At 39.2% G+C, this 14,953-nt stretch overlaps 1 protein-coding gene across 2 annotated transcripts in view; it reads left to right on the forward strand.

Annotated features, from left to right (window-relative positions):
* Positions 1–14,953, forward strand: part of hgsnat (heparan-alpha-glucosaminide N-acetyltransferase) — a 35,663-nt gene that overhangs the window by 14,807 nt on the left and 5,903 nt on the right. For both annotated transcript variants that reach the window (XM_052009527.1, XM_052009537.1), the window contains exons 8-17: positions 364–440; positions 1,012–1,042; positions 1,791–1,951; positions 4,492–4,607; positions 5,558–5,679; positions 10,274–10,400; positions 11,574–11,660; positions 12,548–12,625; positions 12,739–12,809; positions 14,837–14,949. In XM_052009527.1, the coding sequence (XP_051865487.1) occupies positions 364–440; positions 1,012–1,042; positions 1,791–1,951; positions 4,492–4,607; positions 5,558–5,679; positions 10,274–10,400; positions 11,574–11,660; positions 12,548–12,625; positions 12,739–12,809; positions 14,837–14,949 (983 nt within the window). The remainder of the gene's footprint in view (positions 1–363; positions 441–1,011; positions 1,043–1,790; positions 1,952–4,491; positions 4,608–5,557; positions 5,680–10,273; positions 10,401–11,573; positions 11,661–12,547; positions 12,626–12,738; positions 12,810–14,836; positions 14,950–14,953) is intronic.

Below are 14,953 nucleotides of genomic sequence, written 5' to 3' on the forward strand. Positions count from 1 at the left end.
TTATACAAGATAGCTTTCGGTTGCTTGGTCAGGTTAAAGAGAGGTTCAGTTTGATGTTATGCTGCAGTTGAAAGCTTGGTGTGGCGGGTGAATCAGGCTGGCTACAGCACACCAGTGACATCTGTTATGTTTGTGTTCCTCAACAGATAATTATGAATGTTGTTGAATCCCCATGTAACTGATCTCTCTAACCTGTTATAAATAAAAGTACAGAATGATTAAGAGTGATTTGATGTTTAGGAATCAGTAAACATGTATGTCTTCTTCAATCCTGTTTTTCACCAGAATCAAGGTATAGAGGCAGAGCTATTTTGAGTGGGACTGTTGGTTAGGATGTAACCTGTTTTCTATATACTCTCCTAGGTTGGCTTTGGTGATCATGATCTTTGTTAACTATGGAGGTGGGAGATACTGGTTCTTCAAACATGAAAGTTGGAATGGTGGGTCAGACCTTTTTTTGTGTGTGCATGTGACTCTGATCGCTATTCTGGTGCATGTGGCCACCACCAATTCCATGACCAGGTCTTTCATACTGTGAATAAAATGCTCTTGGCAATGTGAGTTATTAAGGCTTGTTTTGTTAAACTGATTAAAACCTCCATTGCTCCTGCCACATTGATTATTATATTAATAGACTACTATTGGGAGCTATTCTGACTTAACCAAGTCTGCCTTTTCGCCTCTGTTGTCCTTCTTAGACCCTTCTTAAAACCTACCTGTTTGGTCATAATACTTCTGTGGCTTGGTGCCTTGCACAATGTCTTTAAAGATGACACCTTGAGATGTTGCTGTGTTAAAGGCATTTCATAAATACAACTTGTTGGTAATGGCTGCTACAGTTAGAGTGGTGTGCCCCTTCACTGGTTTTATGTAAACTCTTCAAAATGCAACTAGGCAAAAAGCTTTCACTTGTTTTATGAATGTTTACGTACAATTTCTTAGTCTATAAATGTATGTGTAGTTTATATCAAGATATGTAATGCTAATATTGTCTGAATTCTTTCTTTGCAGGATTAACAATAGCAGATTTAGTTTTTCCTTGGTAAGAATCTTTTTTTTGATTGAGTTATTTGTGCTTTAGGCTAGATTGTGAAGTCTTGGATTAATAATTATCTTACAATTCTAAGTCACACTGGTGTTAACTCAGTTGGTAGCAAGTTGGCTCCATATCAGAATTTGGTCCAAATTCCACTCTGGGTACAGAGGTGTTGCCTTTTTGACAAAGCATTAATCCAAGCACTCTTGGAGACTGAAAAAGATCCATGAAGTTGTCCAAAGAACAGGGTTGTTTTGGTGTTCTAGCTTTTCCTCCTTTTTATTAAAATTTTCTTTTTGAAAAAGTTACTAAATAGCTTCGCAAAATTGTAAAAAAAATAGAATTGCAAATGGGAGATTTTTTTAGTTGTATGTATTTACATTGCGTATAGTTGTTGTGAATCCTGTTAACTTTAAAGCAGTTTTGGAGTTTCTCAGAAAGATAAATTAAGCAATAAGAAAGTACTGTGAATACTCAGTAGGTCCAACAGCATTTATGGAAAGAAGACTTCTGTCAGAAATGGGAATGGTATTTCTGGAAATTAGACTTTTTAATTTCAGATTTCCAGCATTTGCTTTTATATACAAATTATGCATTTTTATTTACAGAAGGCATTTTGCATTTTCAATTATTGGGCGATATGAATTAAGCAACTCTGAGAGGAATTGGGTGAAAAGTACACGTATGTATATAAAAAGTAATAAATTGTTGATTGTCCAATTATATCAGTGTGCCTGCTTTCTGTTTGCCCTAGGTTTGTGTTTATCATGGGAACTTCCATTGCTCTCTCCCTGAACGCAGCATTGCAGGTTAACCGCTCCAGGTGGAAACTGTTGGCTAAAGTTGCTTGGAGAACTGCAGCCCTGGTATTGCTTGGCATCTTTATCATTAACCCAAATTACTGCAAAGGGCCACGTAAGTCCTGATTTAGAGATGTGCTTAATTTTGATTTTGAATTAGTAAAAATAATCCTTAAGGGTCATGGTTACTTAACCTCTGTTATGATTAGTAAATATGTGCATTAATCCATTGCATGTGTGTATGTCGTGCACTGAGGTAGATAAACATGAAGGAAAGCTGCTAATGGGTGATTTTCTTTTTTTCCTGTTGATACTAAGTGAACTGTTTGATGTAACATACACACATGCAATGGGTTAAAGCATATATTTTTTAAAAAGATGAATTCTATCTAAGATCAATGTGTTAGGAGAAATCTTGACCTTCTAAGAAAGACATTTTCAATGCTGATACAGGGAAGACTGCACATTCATTGCCTTTCTCCAGTTTCCCTGAAGGTACAATGTGTAACTGAAGTCATATGTAGATTGACCAGTATAGAAGTAGTAGGTTTACTTCCCTGAAGGACATACAGTGGATCATTTTGGTCTTTACAGTGATCCAGCAGTTTTCATAGTGCTGCCATTGTTTACAACTTGCCAATGATTTCTCAGCTTGCCAGAGGGGAATTTGAACTCTCAGCCTCAGGATTGTTGTCTGTATCCCTGAAACCAAATTACTATATTCTTTGAAATGGAAACGAAAAGGAGGTTGTCAAAAAAATGCAAATGTAGTAAATGCAAGTGTCAATACATGTGTAGAAACACAAAATATAAAAACTCACTTCAGTTTTCTCATTCTTATACTTGATATGTTCACCAGTGTGTAGTATAGCCTGTTTGAACTGGATTAAAAATGAGGTGGGTAACTTAATAATACTCAAAACTCTGCAAAACTAGTGATTTATGTCTTTGCATGTTTTAAAAATGAAATGTGGCTATATTTGAGTTGGCCACAGCAGTCTCGAACTGCTCAAATTTATGAGGAACGTGATTAACTATAAGGTGAAGACGTTAGAATGTCAAAAGCCAGTTGAAAATGATTCTCATTTACTGATTTGCAGATCCATGTTGATGCTAGATGCATGCAAGCTTTATTTGTTCCATTGTGCACAGCATCCTAAATGCTGTTAATTATTTTTGCCAGCCATGAGAATGAAAAGATGCAGAATTAAGACAAGTCTGTATCAACTGCGGTCTCAATAAATGCAGAACAAGCTTGAGAGGTGGAATGATGTACTCCCGCTCTTATGTTTAGAGGCAGAGAGATTATGCTATCTGTTAACTTTGCATTTGGTAATAGTGTCCTGTTAGTTTTTAGAAGTTGTATTTTTGAAGTCTAGGGAATTATTCTTAATTGAAGATTCACACAAAATATAAAACATTTATTCTTGAGATGTAGATGTTGCCAGCAAAGCCAGCATTCATTCTCCATCTCTGCTTGTTATTGAACTGAGGAGGCCATGAAAGGTCTGGAGTCACATAGACCAGACAGGGTAAGGACTGCAGATCTCCTTCACTGGAAGACATTCCTGAACCAGATGAGTTTTTATGGCAATCTGGTAATTTCAGGATTATTGTTCCTTTTATTTAAAGATGGATATGTTTAATTACTTGATCTTCAATTTCTCAGCTGTCATCCTGGGATTCAAACCCGTGTTGCTGGACCAATGGTCCAGAACTCTGTCTGCTAGTCCATGATTTTATCCACATCAGTACAGTTCCCAGTGTAATAATGAGCCTCGAGCATTCGCATTCCACGTCAGCGCATATGACTACGCGGCAGAAGTTCAATCTTCCAGTGAAGGTTAACTGGATTCTCTTCTCAGCAGAAGTAGAAGATAAAGTTTTGAGGGATATGGGGAACTGGCACAGAAGAAGAGATGAGGCCTGGGGCAGATCAGCTGTGATCATGTTGAATGATGGGACAGGCTTGAACAGTTGAATGCCCTTTTCCTGCTCCTATTTTCTTATGCTCTTGGGTCTTTCTTCTGAGCAGAGATTGAGGCAGTCATTAAGATTCTAGGTAGAATGCAAAAGATGAATTTGAAGCGGGACCAGGAAGCTGTGTATGAATTGAGAAGAGGCAAGTTTAAGGAGGACCATTGCAGATTGATTGGAGCTTGAACACAAAGCTTCATTTCAACGTTGCACCCATTTTTTAATAAATTCTTAAAATAGGTTGAACTTGCAATACTTTTCAGGTGCAAATGGTTTTTTAAGGAGACCATTGGAGGCCTTTTTTTTTGACATTGAATGGGAAATCAGAAGGACAAGGAGTAAACAGAAAGATTGTGTCCAGTTCCAGTCCTTGGTTTATCCTAAAGAGGAATAAACAAATTATTGTATAGGTGTTTCACTAAGGCAGCTTAAATTTCATTATCCAAAATATTTTGTGATATAATTAGGATAAATATCTGGTTTTAATTTAAATATAATTGGAGATCTGTTCTAATCTTAGAAATGCCATGTTTGAAATAAATGCTTGCTGACTTTGATAGTTTGTAGGATTAAGAATATCTGGAACTTGTTCCAGGCAGAATGATGCCAGTGGCAAGGTGGGTTGTACTTGATAGTCTGAGGAGCTCTTCTAATTCCATGCTGCTTTTCTTCCTATAGTTTCCTGGGATACTCTGCGGATCCCTGGTGTGCTTCAGAGGTTGGGTCTTACATATGGTGTGGTTGCTGTCCTGGAGATTCTGTGTGGAAAAGGATATCCTGAAGGTTTTGCTTTGGTAAAAAAGCTTTGATACATTTCTCTTTACTTTGGCTTAGTGGTTGGATGATTCAGATTTATCAATTTTGGGTTTCGGTGCTGGGACATCAATGCTGAAACTGTTGAAAAGTTGCCACTTTGCAAGATGTTGCAATTGTTGCACACATATAATATAAGCAATCTTGTTTTCAAGTTATGAATTTTTTAAAAGCAGTTTAGAGCCACAAATTCCTGCATGAAATTGGCAACTGTTCCTTTGAGTCCTTGTTAAGGGCATTGAGTGAGATTGTTGGAGGAAGGGGTTTCTTAACATTTTCTGTGGTACAGCATTTGTTCCTACCCAGTTATTTTGGCTAGGGAAGCAGGTGCATGACTAAAAGAATTAACCTTCCACTTGTATTGCTGCCACTCAGTTGACTAAAGTATGTTCTGATGGCATAATGGATTATAGAGTGTTGGTCTGGCTCTTTAAGGCATACTGAAGTTGATCCAATGCAAATTCACTGCACACTTTGTTTGGGTAACTGTTTTGCTCTTGTCACAGTAGTAGGAACATGGGGGCAGTCATTTAGTGATAGGCTACAGGCCTAATCATCCATAGGCTTGAATGTGAGTTCAATTCCTACCATGACAATTTGGAAATTTGAATACCATTTTAAAAGAAATCCACAAATGAAGAGTTGGTGTTAATAAAAGTGACTGTGAAGTTGCAATATTCTTGTGCACATTTTTTTTTAAAATGACTGCTTCACTGCTGTTTTCCAAAAATGCAGCATTCTCTCAGGCTATGCAGTGCTTTTCTATGTGCAAGTCTCTGGAAACTGACTTGGACCTGGAAGTTTTTGTTGACGTGAAATTGCTAATGACTGGCCCCATTAAGGTTTCTGCTAATGATTCTTGGTCTTTAAAGCCACAAATTGTTCTTGCAATAGCCTTATTATTTTTTTTCAATCTTTTTAATCTTTATAGGACAACTGGTGGTCTCCAGCCAGGGATGTTTTGATCTACTGGCCCCAGTGGGTCTTTATTCTGCTGTTGGAGTGCATTTGGCTATGTGTGACTTTTCTGTTGCCCGTTCCAGGTTGCCCACGGTAAGTACTTGGTCTGTGGAATGGAATAACTGATTTCTTTTCCATTCGATCAGAATTCCCAACTGGCAAGATGAGAAGCAGGGTAACCATATTCTATTGGTTTCTAAGCTGCATCCAAGGCTGGAGGTGGTCCTCCGTCCCATCAGTGTTATTTCTCCTGTGCACTGATAAATCTTCAATGTTATTATACTTGTAATCTATCTAGGGCTTAGACGGGCAGAAAGGGGAGGAATGGGGATCTTGAGCACGTTGGTATATTTAGCAGAACTGTCACCACCATTTTATCCTTAAGAACAAGCTATCATTTTAAGAAACGATCAACTGTTGTAAAGGAGGAATTTGGAACTACTCAAGAATAAGGGAGAGCCTGGCATCCTTGTGGTGTTTTTCAGTCTTCGTGGTGCAATTTATTGTTGCATCCAAATAAGATCTTTTATTCTTGACTATTGTTGTTGATAATTGCCATTCCTAACTAATCCAGTGTGCTTTGAAACCACACCCCGCCCCCCACTCTACAGTGCATGTATACTCTAGACATAAACTGCTCGTGTAATCTAGACATAGACTGTAACCTATTGTTTAAAATGCTAATTTGTAGGATGTTGCTGCCATTTATTGGCAGTCCCTTGTTGCCTCGAACGTGGTGGGAGACCTTTCCCTTGAACTACTATAGTCTGTGTGGTGAAGGTGTTCTCACACTGCTATAATGTGAGGAGCTCTGATTTTGATGCTGTGACTGTTCAGTTTTAATTTTTGAAGAGGTCATTCAACAAAACACACCCCCTGATCTTGCAGGAGGTTAGGTAAAAGTCTTCAACCTATGACTTTCTGCCCTCTGATCATTCTTTCGATTGGAGATATTCTTTTTGCTTAAGCACTACAGCTACTAGCATATTTGAACCTATACATGACCCTGTAAAATCTCCAATCACATTATTGAACATGCATTAATTGCTTTGTCTGACACAATTACCTATTGTCTTTTCTCTTTACTACTTGAAATAAAATTCACCATTTAATATCTGCAATGGTGAATTGGTTCCATGTTCTTAAATGTTGAACAGGGTAATTATGAACTAAGAAGGCAGATTCCTCCAGTTATAGCATCTGATTTGTTTTTGATGTGTTTTTGGTTCCACTTTTATTCAGGAGTTCATTCAAATATTAATATTCATTTAAAAAAAAACTAACCCCTTGATGTCAATCAGGATTAACTTTATTTTCTGTTATAAATCTAATGTATATAATTGTGTATCTATGACCTTGCTCAAGATTTCTCAACTACTGAAATCTGTTAGCATTTACTAGTCTCATCCTTTCATAATTGTAAACAGTTTGTTATATCACACTGTAATGCTTAATAAAGATCTAACTTCCAGTAATAAATCAGAAAATGCTGGAAATGATGTAAACAGTTCTGATGGAAGATCCTGGACCTGAAACATTAACAGTTTCATTTTCCACAGATGCTGCCCGACTACTGAGTGTTTCCAGCATTACCTGTTTTTATTTTCGATTTCCAGCATTTGCAGTTGTTTTATAAATTTCATGACCTGATTTTTCAACTGTGTCTTCATCTTGATAGTTCCCAGAAGCAGGCTTTCCTGATTCATTCTCTCTTCAAAACCTCTATCCATTCTGTAGAGTTGAGTCCAATGTTGTACGCTATTCCTCTGGGAATCTTGAAGTTTTTTTTACATAGTTACACAATTACCTCTTGTCTTTTCTGTTTACTACTTGGAAAAAAAACAGAATAAATTTAAGTTGGTGTAATAAGACAAGATTTTTCACAATCCTGTGTTTTTGTTTACAAATGGAATCATTTCATACTTGCATGGATTTCTGGCTTTTAGCACATTCTGGCTTCTTATCAATATCCTTCTGCACTGTCTTTGGTTATTTAAAAATATTAATTTATCTATTTTACCATCATCCAACATTCTGAATTCTTGCAAGGCCTGTGTCCAAGTTGCTCCTGTAAACATGGAACAGAGTGGTACAGAAATGGCGGCAACATGACATCACTACTCACTTGCAACTAGTTATTGGAAACTTCAATTAACAGCTTTCTTTGCTTTCTTCTGTCTTCCTTTATTCCCTTGATCTACACAAGGTACCCTTCGTAAGCTTTCCATCTCAATATATTATTCATCCACTATATTTTTCCCAGTGTCTTTACTGTTATCTCCTTAGAATTTTAAGGTGCCCTTTGTGGAATCCAATTCAAAATCCCAATTATTTTCTTTATTGAAATATGTAGGAATTCTATCACTACTGCAAGACTTTAACATTTTCTCAATCACAGATGTTGTGGATATGTGGCCCATAATACCTGAATTAATTCTCAAACCCATTTTTTTTTTCAGAATTGATTGTGCTTTGGCTAGTTTTCATCTTTCCTGGTCACGGCCACGTTTGCCATAAATAAAGAGACCTTTGAAGAGCTATGATGATTTTCTTGTGATCAGAGGATGTATTTCCTCTTCTTTTAGGCTGACTAAAATGTTTCAGATTCTTTTCAATCTGATATAATATACTTGTTGTTCAGTGACTTTGGATTTAACCTCCTCCTTAGCAAGGAAACAATGTAAAATACTTATTTCCCTACCTGATCAATAACTAGAAATTGACACTCCTCTGGTGTCCAGGGTTGCATCTTGCAGTTTTCATTTTTTATATTTCTTACCTGTAAAATGCTGTTCTGATATAATTTATCATGCTTTTCCTAATTGAGCTTACAGCCCCATCTTCTCATTCCCCTTTTTGCATCTTTTTAATATTATAGCACTCCTGGAAGTCTTAATGGGGCTGTAAATTATTTACTTAATGGTATCTTAGAAGTACCATCTAATCTGTACCTTTCATACTCTTAAAGTAAAACATTCCTACTCTAAAGGAGCAAGCTGAACTGAGGGTTTGGGGGAAAACTGTCAAAGGCTTTACTTTTCAAAATCATTCTTTAATTGAATCTGGTGTTGAAGATTTATGCAGACAGGCTCTTAAACCTGATTCTAGTGTTGGTATTGGTTTATTATTGTCACTTGTACTGAGGTACAGTAGAAAAACTTGTCTTGCATACTGTTCATACAGATCAATTCATTACACAGTGCATTGAGGTAGTACAGGGTAAAAACAATAACAGAATACAGAGTAAAGTGTCACAGCTACAGGGAAGTGCATTGGAGGGAGACAATAAGGTGCAAGGTCATAAGGTAGATTGTGAGGTCAAGAGTTCATCTCCTCGTATAAGGGAACCGTTCAATAGTCATCACAGTGGGATAGAAGCTGTCCTTCTTGCAATTCATTGCAATTCTTGTGCAAGGGTCAATTTAACAAACAGCTAAACTGCTCGTAAGTGCAAATTTACTCTAAGTGCAAATTTTGGATTTCAAAAATCTCTTGTGCTCTACAAAATATTAATGTATTTAGAAAGAGTCCATCTCCAAGATGCCCACCCATATTTAGCTCAGTGGCTAAACTGAATTTATTCCTCTCAACTGAATCTGAAAAAGTTTTGTCCCTTCTAGTTACACTCTGCTTGTCACAGTCACTACTTTTGCTTTTGTTTATTATAGGCCAAACAGCCCATTAACATGTTTAGTCTATCTCATTGTACTCCTCTACATAGCTTTTAATAGAAATTTAGGCAATTAACATTTGAGCTTCTACCTCCCTGCCATGTATATAAATCAAATACTGATTGCAATGCTTGTGCTCAGGAGCATGACATCATTTCCCTCCCCACCCCGGTGTTATTCCTCTAACAAGTACTTTGTTTTGTTTTTTTTGCTCTTCGTTCTTTTTTTCTCTCAATTTACCACGTATGCATCTGCTTTGACCTTGACTCGTACAGTTTTGTATGAATGGAGACATGAAACTGCAGATGCTGGAATCGGAAGCAAAAAAACAAGCTGCTGGAGGAACTCATTGGTTCGAGCAGCATCCGTGGAGGCAGAGGGGTGGTTGACGTTTCGGGTCGTGACCCTGCATCAGGACTGAGAATGTAAGACTGAAAGAAGTTGGCCATCTCCCCTCTACAGTCTCAGTCCAAATGCAGCGTCATGAGCTGAAACATCAGCTATCCCTCTGCCTCCACGATTGCTGCTTGACCCGCTGAGTTCCTCCAGGAGCTTGTCATTTGCTCCAATTTTTATGTGAATGTTTTATTCCAAGTCAAGATTTGAGGCTTTCTAGTTTTCTGAGCTGAGCCATCAAATCCTACATTGTGAGAAGATATAGAAATAGGAGGCCATTCTGCCCATTAAGACGATGGTGGCACTCAACAGTCCAATCAGTCCCATTCCCCCACTTATTTTCTCCATCACCTATTCTCTCACATACCCACCAACTCCCTCTGATTCTCCCTCCACTCATGTACCTCAGGAGTAATTTCCAGTACATGATTAATGCACTAGCACATCTTTGGAATGTGGCAGAAAACCCCAGGAAGTCCATGTGGCCACAGGGAAAATGTACAAACTCTACGCAGACAGTGCAGGAGGTCAGAATCATAACCAGGTTGTTGGAGCTGTGCAGCAGGAGCTGCAACTCCCCCGTTAAACGTATCTAAACAAGGGAATGTGTTGCTTGCCAGAGGTTACCTCGGCCCTGGAGGGATTGGAGACTTCGGACAGTTTGCTAATTGCACTGGAGGAGCAGCAGGCTACATCGATCGTTGGGTCTTTGGAGAGGACCATATCTATCAACATCCTTCCTGTGCAGTAAGGACCTGCTGGGTTTTACACTTCAGTAACATCTTAAGAATTGCATTTTTTTTGTGTATAAAAGCACTCTTTCACTTTTGGGATTAATCAGAAAGCTGGCTTCGCTTTGTGTAATGGCACAGGATAATTCACACATTTAGTTTTAAAAGGCAAAGAGGTTGGGTCTTAGATGGCAAATGTGAGAGTTCTGACCTCTCCGCACCCATCAACATGTTGTTCCATCCAAATAAAGGAGCTAGGTCTAGTAAATTATTAGTGTACGTTCTTGATGCACACTCGCAATGAACTGATGCCACCATGGGAAGTTTAATTGAGCTTGAACGTTGTAGTATGTAGTAGCAACAAATCAGATCCAGTTCCTAGAATGGTGACGTGGTAAAAATTGTAAAAGGTAACAATGGAGGTTAATGAAGGAATGGCGGTAAATGTTGTCTATATGGACTTTAATAAGGCATTTGACAGGATCTTGCATGGTAGGCTGCTCAAAAAGGTTAGGACAAATGGAATTCAAGGCATGGTGGCTAATTGGATACAAAACTGGCTTGGTGACAGGAGGCAGAAGGTAGTGGTGGAAGGAAGCCTTTGCTGATCTTGAGTACAAATGCTGGGCCAGAGAAGAATGTTTGGAGGAATTTATGCTTGTAACTAGAGATACTGGGCTTACATTTAATTTACAAGGTTACATTTTAATTGTTCCAAATGTAGCAAGAAATTGGACCCAAATTCCAGCTAAATTAACAGATGCAAAAAAAATATTCAAAGTCCATGAGGGAAACAATTTTAATAAGAAATAGGAAGCCTTCAAAGGGTGAAGATCTGATTCATACTACTGTTTTCTTTCTGCCAATTGTGTTCTCACTGAAAGTGATGGAGGTATCGTTCCCTTGTTGAAAGGTTCCTTTTGGTCTCAATTAATCTCAGTGCAAAGATATGCCCTGCAAGTCACTCTGAGAATAGCTAAGAAGGGAAAAGTTTTGAGAGGAGCACCAGAAAGCAACAAACCAACCATTTGAATGTGACTCATGTTTTGGGAAATGTTTGCCAGTGTGGTCTTTTCATGTTAAGACTGTGGACTTTCATCTATGGATGATGCCCTCTCATTCTATTTTGAAATATTGTAAGATTTTCTTGATCGAGGTTGTAATCAACATCCAACTATTTCTTTTTAAGATACTCTATAAGACAACAGTGCCTTTTGATCCAGAGAACTTGCTGGGATTAATCAATTCGATTGTGATGGCATTTCTGGGACTACAGGTAAAAGTCTCTAGGTTACACTGGCTGCGGAGGTCCTTTGTGCAGTGAATCCAGAAGCAGTTAATTGTCTTGAGATGTGAGGTGCACCCATGTGGCTATGAACAATCTTCTGTAATGTGTTGCCACATAATGTTGCAGTCTGACGGAGATGGTGAAATTTGTGTGGCATCCCATCAGGAAAACTCGAAGTCAGTTCATTCGTCACAATTGGTGGAGCTTCCTCATAGCTGCTAGTCAATGATTTAGTGGATAGCTGCTGCTAATGTCTCTTCCCAGAAGACTAAGGCCTCCTCGTGTCAGAACCACTGAGTTTATTTTTGATAGTTTAACACAGTTAGATAAATTTTAAATTTCATTTGCAACATAGTAACAGGCCCTTCCGGCCCAACGAGTCTGCGCTGCCCATTTTAAACCCAAATTAACCTACCTGTACGTCTTTGCAATGTGGGAGGAAACCAGAGCACCTGGAGGAAACCCACGCAGACACGGGAGAACGTACAAGCTCCTTATAGACAGCAACGGGAATCGAACCCCGATCGCTGGCTCCGTAATAGCGTCCTGCTAACTGCTACACTAACGTGGTTTAGCATAAAGTTAGATACCCACGCTTACATGACCTGGGCTTAATTGGTGTGGGGGGGGGGGGTGCGCGGGGAAGGGGTAAGATTTGGATTAAAACTTGTATGTCTTTATGACCTCAATGTTCGGAAGTGTTTTGTATCCTTTGAATTGCAGTTATTTTGTAACATGTGGTTCATGCCTGGAAGTAACCTACCAGTCTCTCAATGGTTGAGCATAGAGACAAGTGTGTGCGGTTATCCCATCCTATGTGTAGCCTCACAAAAATGTAGAAAGGTTCAGTTCATCGTGGTTTTCTTCCTCTGCAGGCTGGAAAGATTTTTCTAATTTACAAAGGTCAAAACAAGCAGATTGTGCTTAGATTCTTATTCTGGAGCGTCCTGCTGGTAAGTAAATTTATAATATATATATAAGGCCTTTCACTAGATCAAGTAGAGAACATCTGGTTATTGAAGTGTTCCTGTTTGTCTAACACAGTGATCTGATTTGATGCCTGCAGGGTGTTATTTCAGCTATCCTTACAAAATGCTCCAAAGACCATGGATTCATTCCAGTTAACAAGAACCTATGGTATGTATGCTGTTGCATTGAACATGTGGGGCCCCAGAACTCCTGCAAGTATTGGCACTAATCCCATGCAGTGTGACCGGTGTATGAACAGTTTGCAGAAACAATCTTTGAGTGATGAACAACTTGCTTGTCTCAACTGTAACAGGCTGTATAATGCTGTAATCTGTGAAAGGGGATTGATCTCCTAGCAGCATGAGGAAGAATTTGAGTTGTCTATTACAGATGGAGTTATCAGAGTTCTTTATAAAGTGGGTTGTGGTCACCATTACAATTGTGGCGAGTGCTGTATATTGTTGTTCACTCATGTTCAGCACTTTTTTTTGGTCAATGTCCAACCAAGGTGGGTGATGGAAGCTGAAATAACAATTGATTCAACAAAAGAGTTGTGACCAAGTCTGAATGGTGAGGTCTGGGGAGTGCGGTTGAAGGTGGAGACAGGTTAGTGGGCTATGGCTGGGTGTTGTGGGGAAATTAGGGATCGGAGAGTGCAGGTTCATTGACCAGTGGTGGAGAGCAAAAGAAGCATGTGTTTTTGACCAAGATTGTTAGAATGGGTGGTGCAGGAAGAGACACTGGGTCCAGCAGAGGGATGTTGCAGAGAGTGGGGATGAGAAGAGTGAGGAATCTGAAGTCCAAGTCCCAGGAACCGTTGAAGATTGGCAGAACAGGGACACCAGGGAACAGGGAAGACTGGTTAAAAGCAAGAGTGCTTGATACATTAGACCTTGTAACATGAAACTCGGGCAGTGAACAAGAAAGCTGTTGGAAAAGTTTGAAACAGTGATTTTGTGCATGTAGATGAGGATTTTAATGTAGGTGGAGATAGATGTTTTAGAAGTTGCTGGAGGATTGTGTTGGGGAAGGTTTGTATGGTGGGAGAGGGATTTGGTAACAAGGTTGTTTTAAAATAAGGAATGGGGATTTTGGCGTGGATATGGGTTTGAAGCTTAGCTCCTAGTTAAAGTGGAAAGTGAGACAGAGCTTGAGGAAGCATTTGATCAAGTGAAAGGCCCTTTGTTATAAAATCATGAAGGACAAACAAGGTTGGGGAATCAAGAACTAGGGGACATGGGTTTAGGGTGAGAGGGGAGAGATTTAATAGGAACCTGAGGGGCAATTTTTTCACCCAGATGGTGGTCAGTATATGGAATGAGCTGCCAGAGGAAGTGATTGAGGCAGGTACATTAACAACATTTAAAAGGTACTTGGACAGGTACATGGATAGGAAAGGTTTAGAGGAATATGGACCAAATGTGGGAAAATGGGACTAGCTTAGACGGGAATCTTGGTCAGCATGGACTAGTTGGACTGAAGGGCTTGTACTGTGCTGTATGACGCCCTTCTCGGCATCCTTGAGGAATGGGATTGGGAGCTTGGGCATGGAATTTCCACAGGATGTGTGTCTTAGGTGGCAAACCTTCTGCCTTGTGTATCATTTGGTGGCAGATACCATGACAATAATGTGATATCCAGATTGGTAATGGGATAAAGCTGGGTCCCCAACACAAAAGTTTTACAGTTAATAGAATTAAGTACACATTCTGTGGATCCTGCCTCTCTGTGCTGATGCAAGGTTTCAACCCGATACATCGACACTTCCTCTCCTCTCCACCCCCCCACCCCGACAGATGCTGCTCAATCTGCTGAGTTCCTCCAGCAGTTTGGCTCCTGTGTCATCATGATTTGGTTGTGACCACTTTTAAACATGGCTGGAGGGGTGGTGGGGGTTGTGAGGGACATGAATGAGGAATGACCAAGTTCTCCTCAACTCCAAACTCTGGAAGTCACACAAAAAAAAACCAATTAGTTAGTCGTATTGGTTTGAACGGAGTTATGTAGATATTGATCTTGAACAACCAGTTGTTCATCTCCAATCCACTCTTTTCCCTTTGGTCTTGATTAATCATACAAAGGAAATGGAATCCTGTGTTATTGCTCTGTGATAGTGGGGGAGCTGCAGCTTTCTTCTAATGTTATCTGCCACTTTTCTCCTCATAAAGAATATTGCTTTTCTCTTCCCTGCATAGGTCCATCTCTTATGTTACAACACTAAGCTGTTTTGCCTACATTCTCCTCTTGTTGATTTACTCCGCGGTGGATATAAAGAAATACTGGACTGGAGCTCCCTTTTATTATCCAGGTAT

Source organism: Pristis pectinata, chromosome 2, assembly GCF_009764475.1.
Source record: "Pristis pectinata isolate sPriPec2 chromosome 2, sPriPec2.1.pri, whole genome shotgun sequence".
NCBI classification, from domain to species: Eukaryota; Metazoa; Chordata; class Chondrichthyes; order Rhinopristiformes; family Pristidae; genus Pristis; species Pristis pectinata.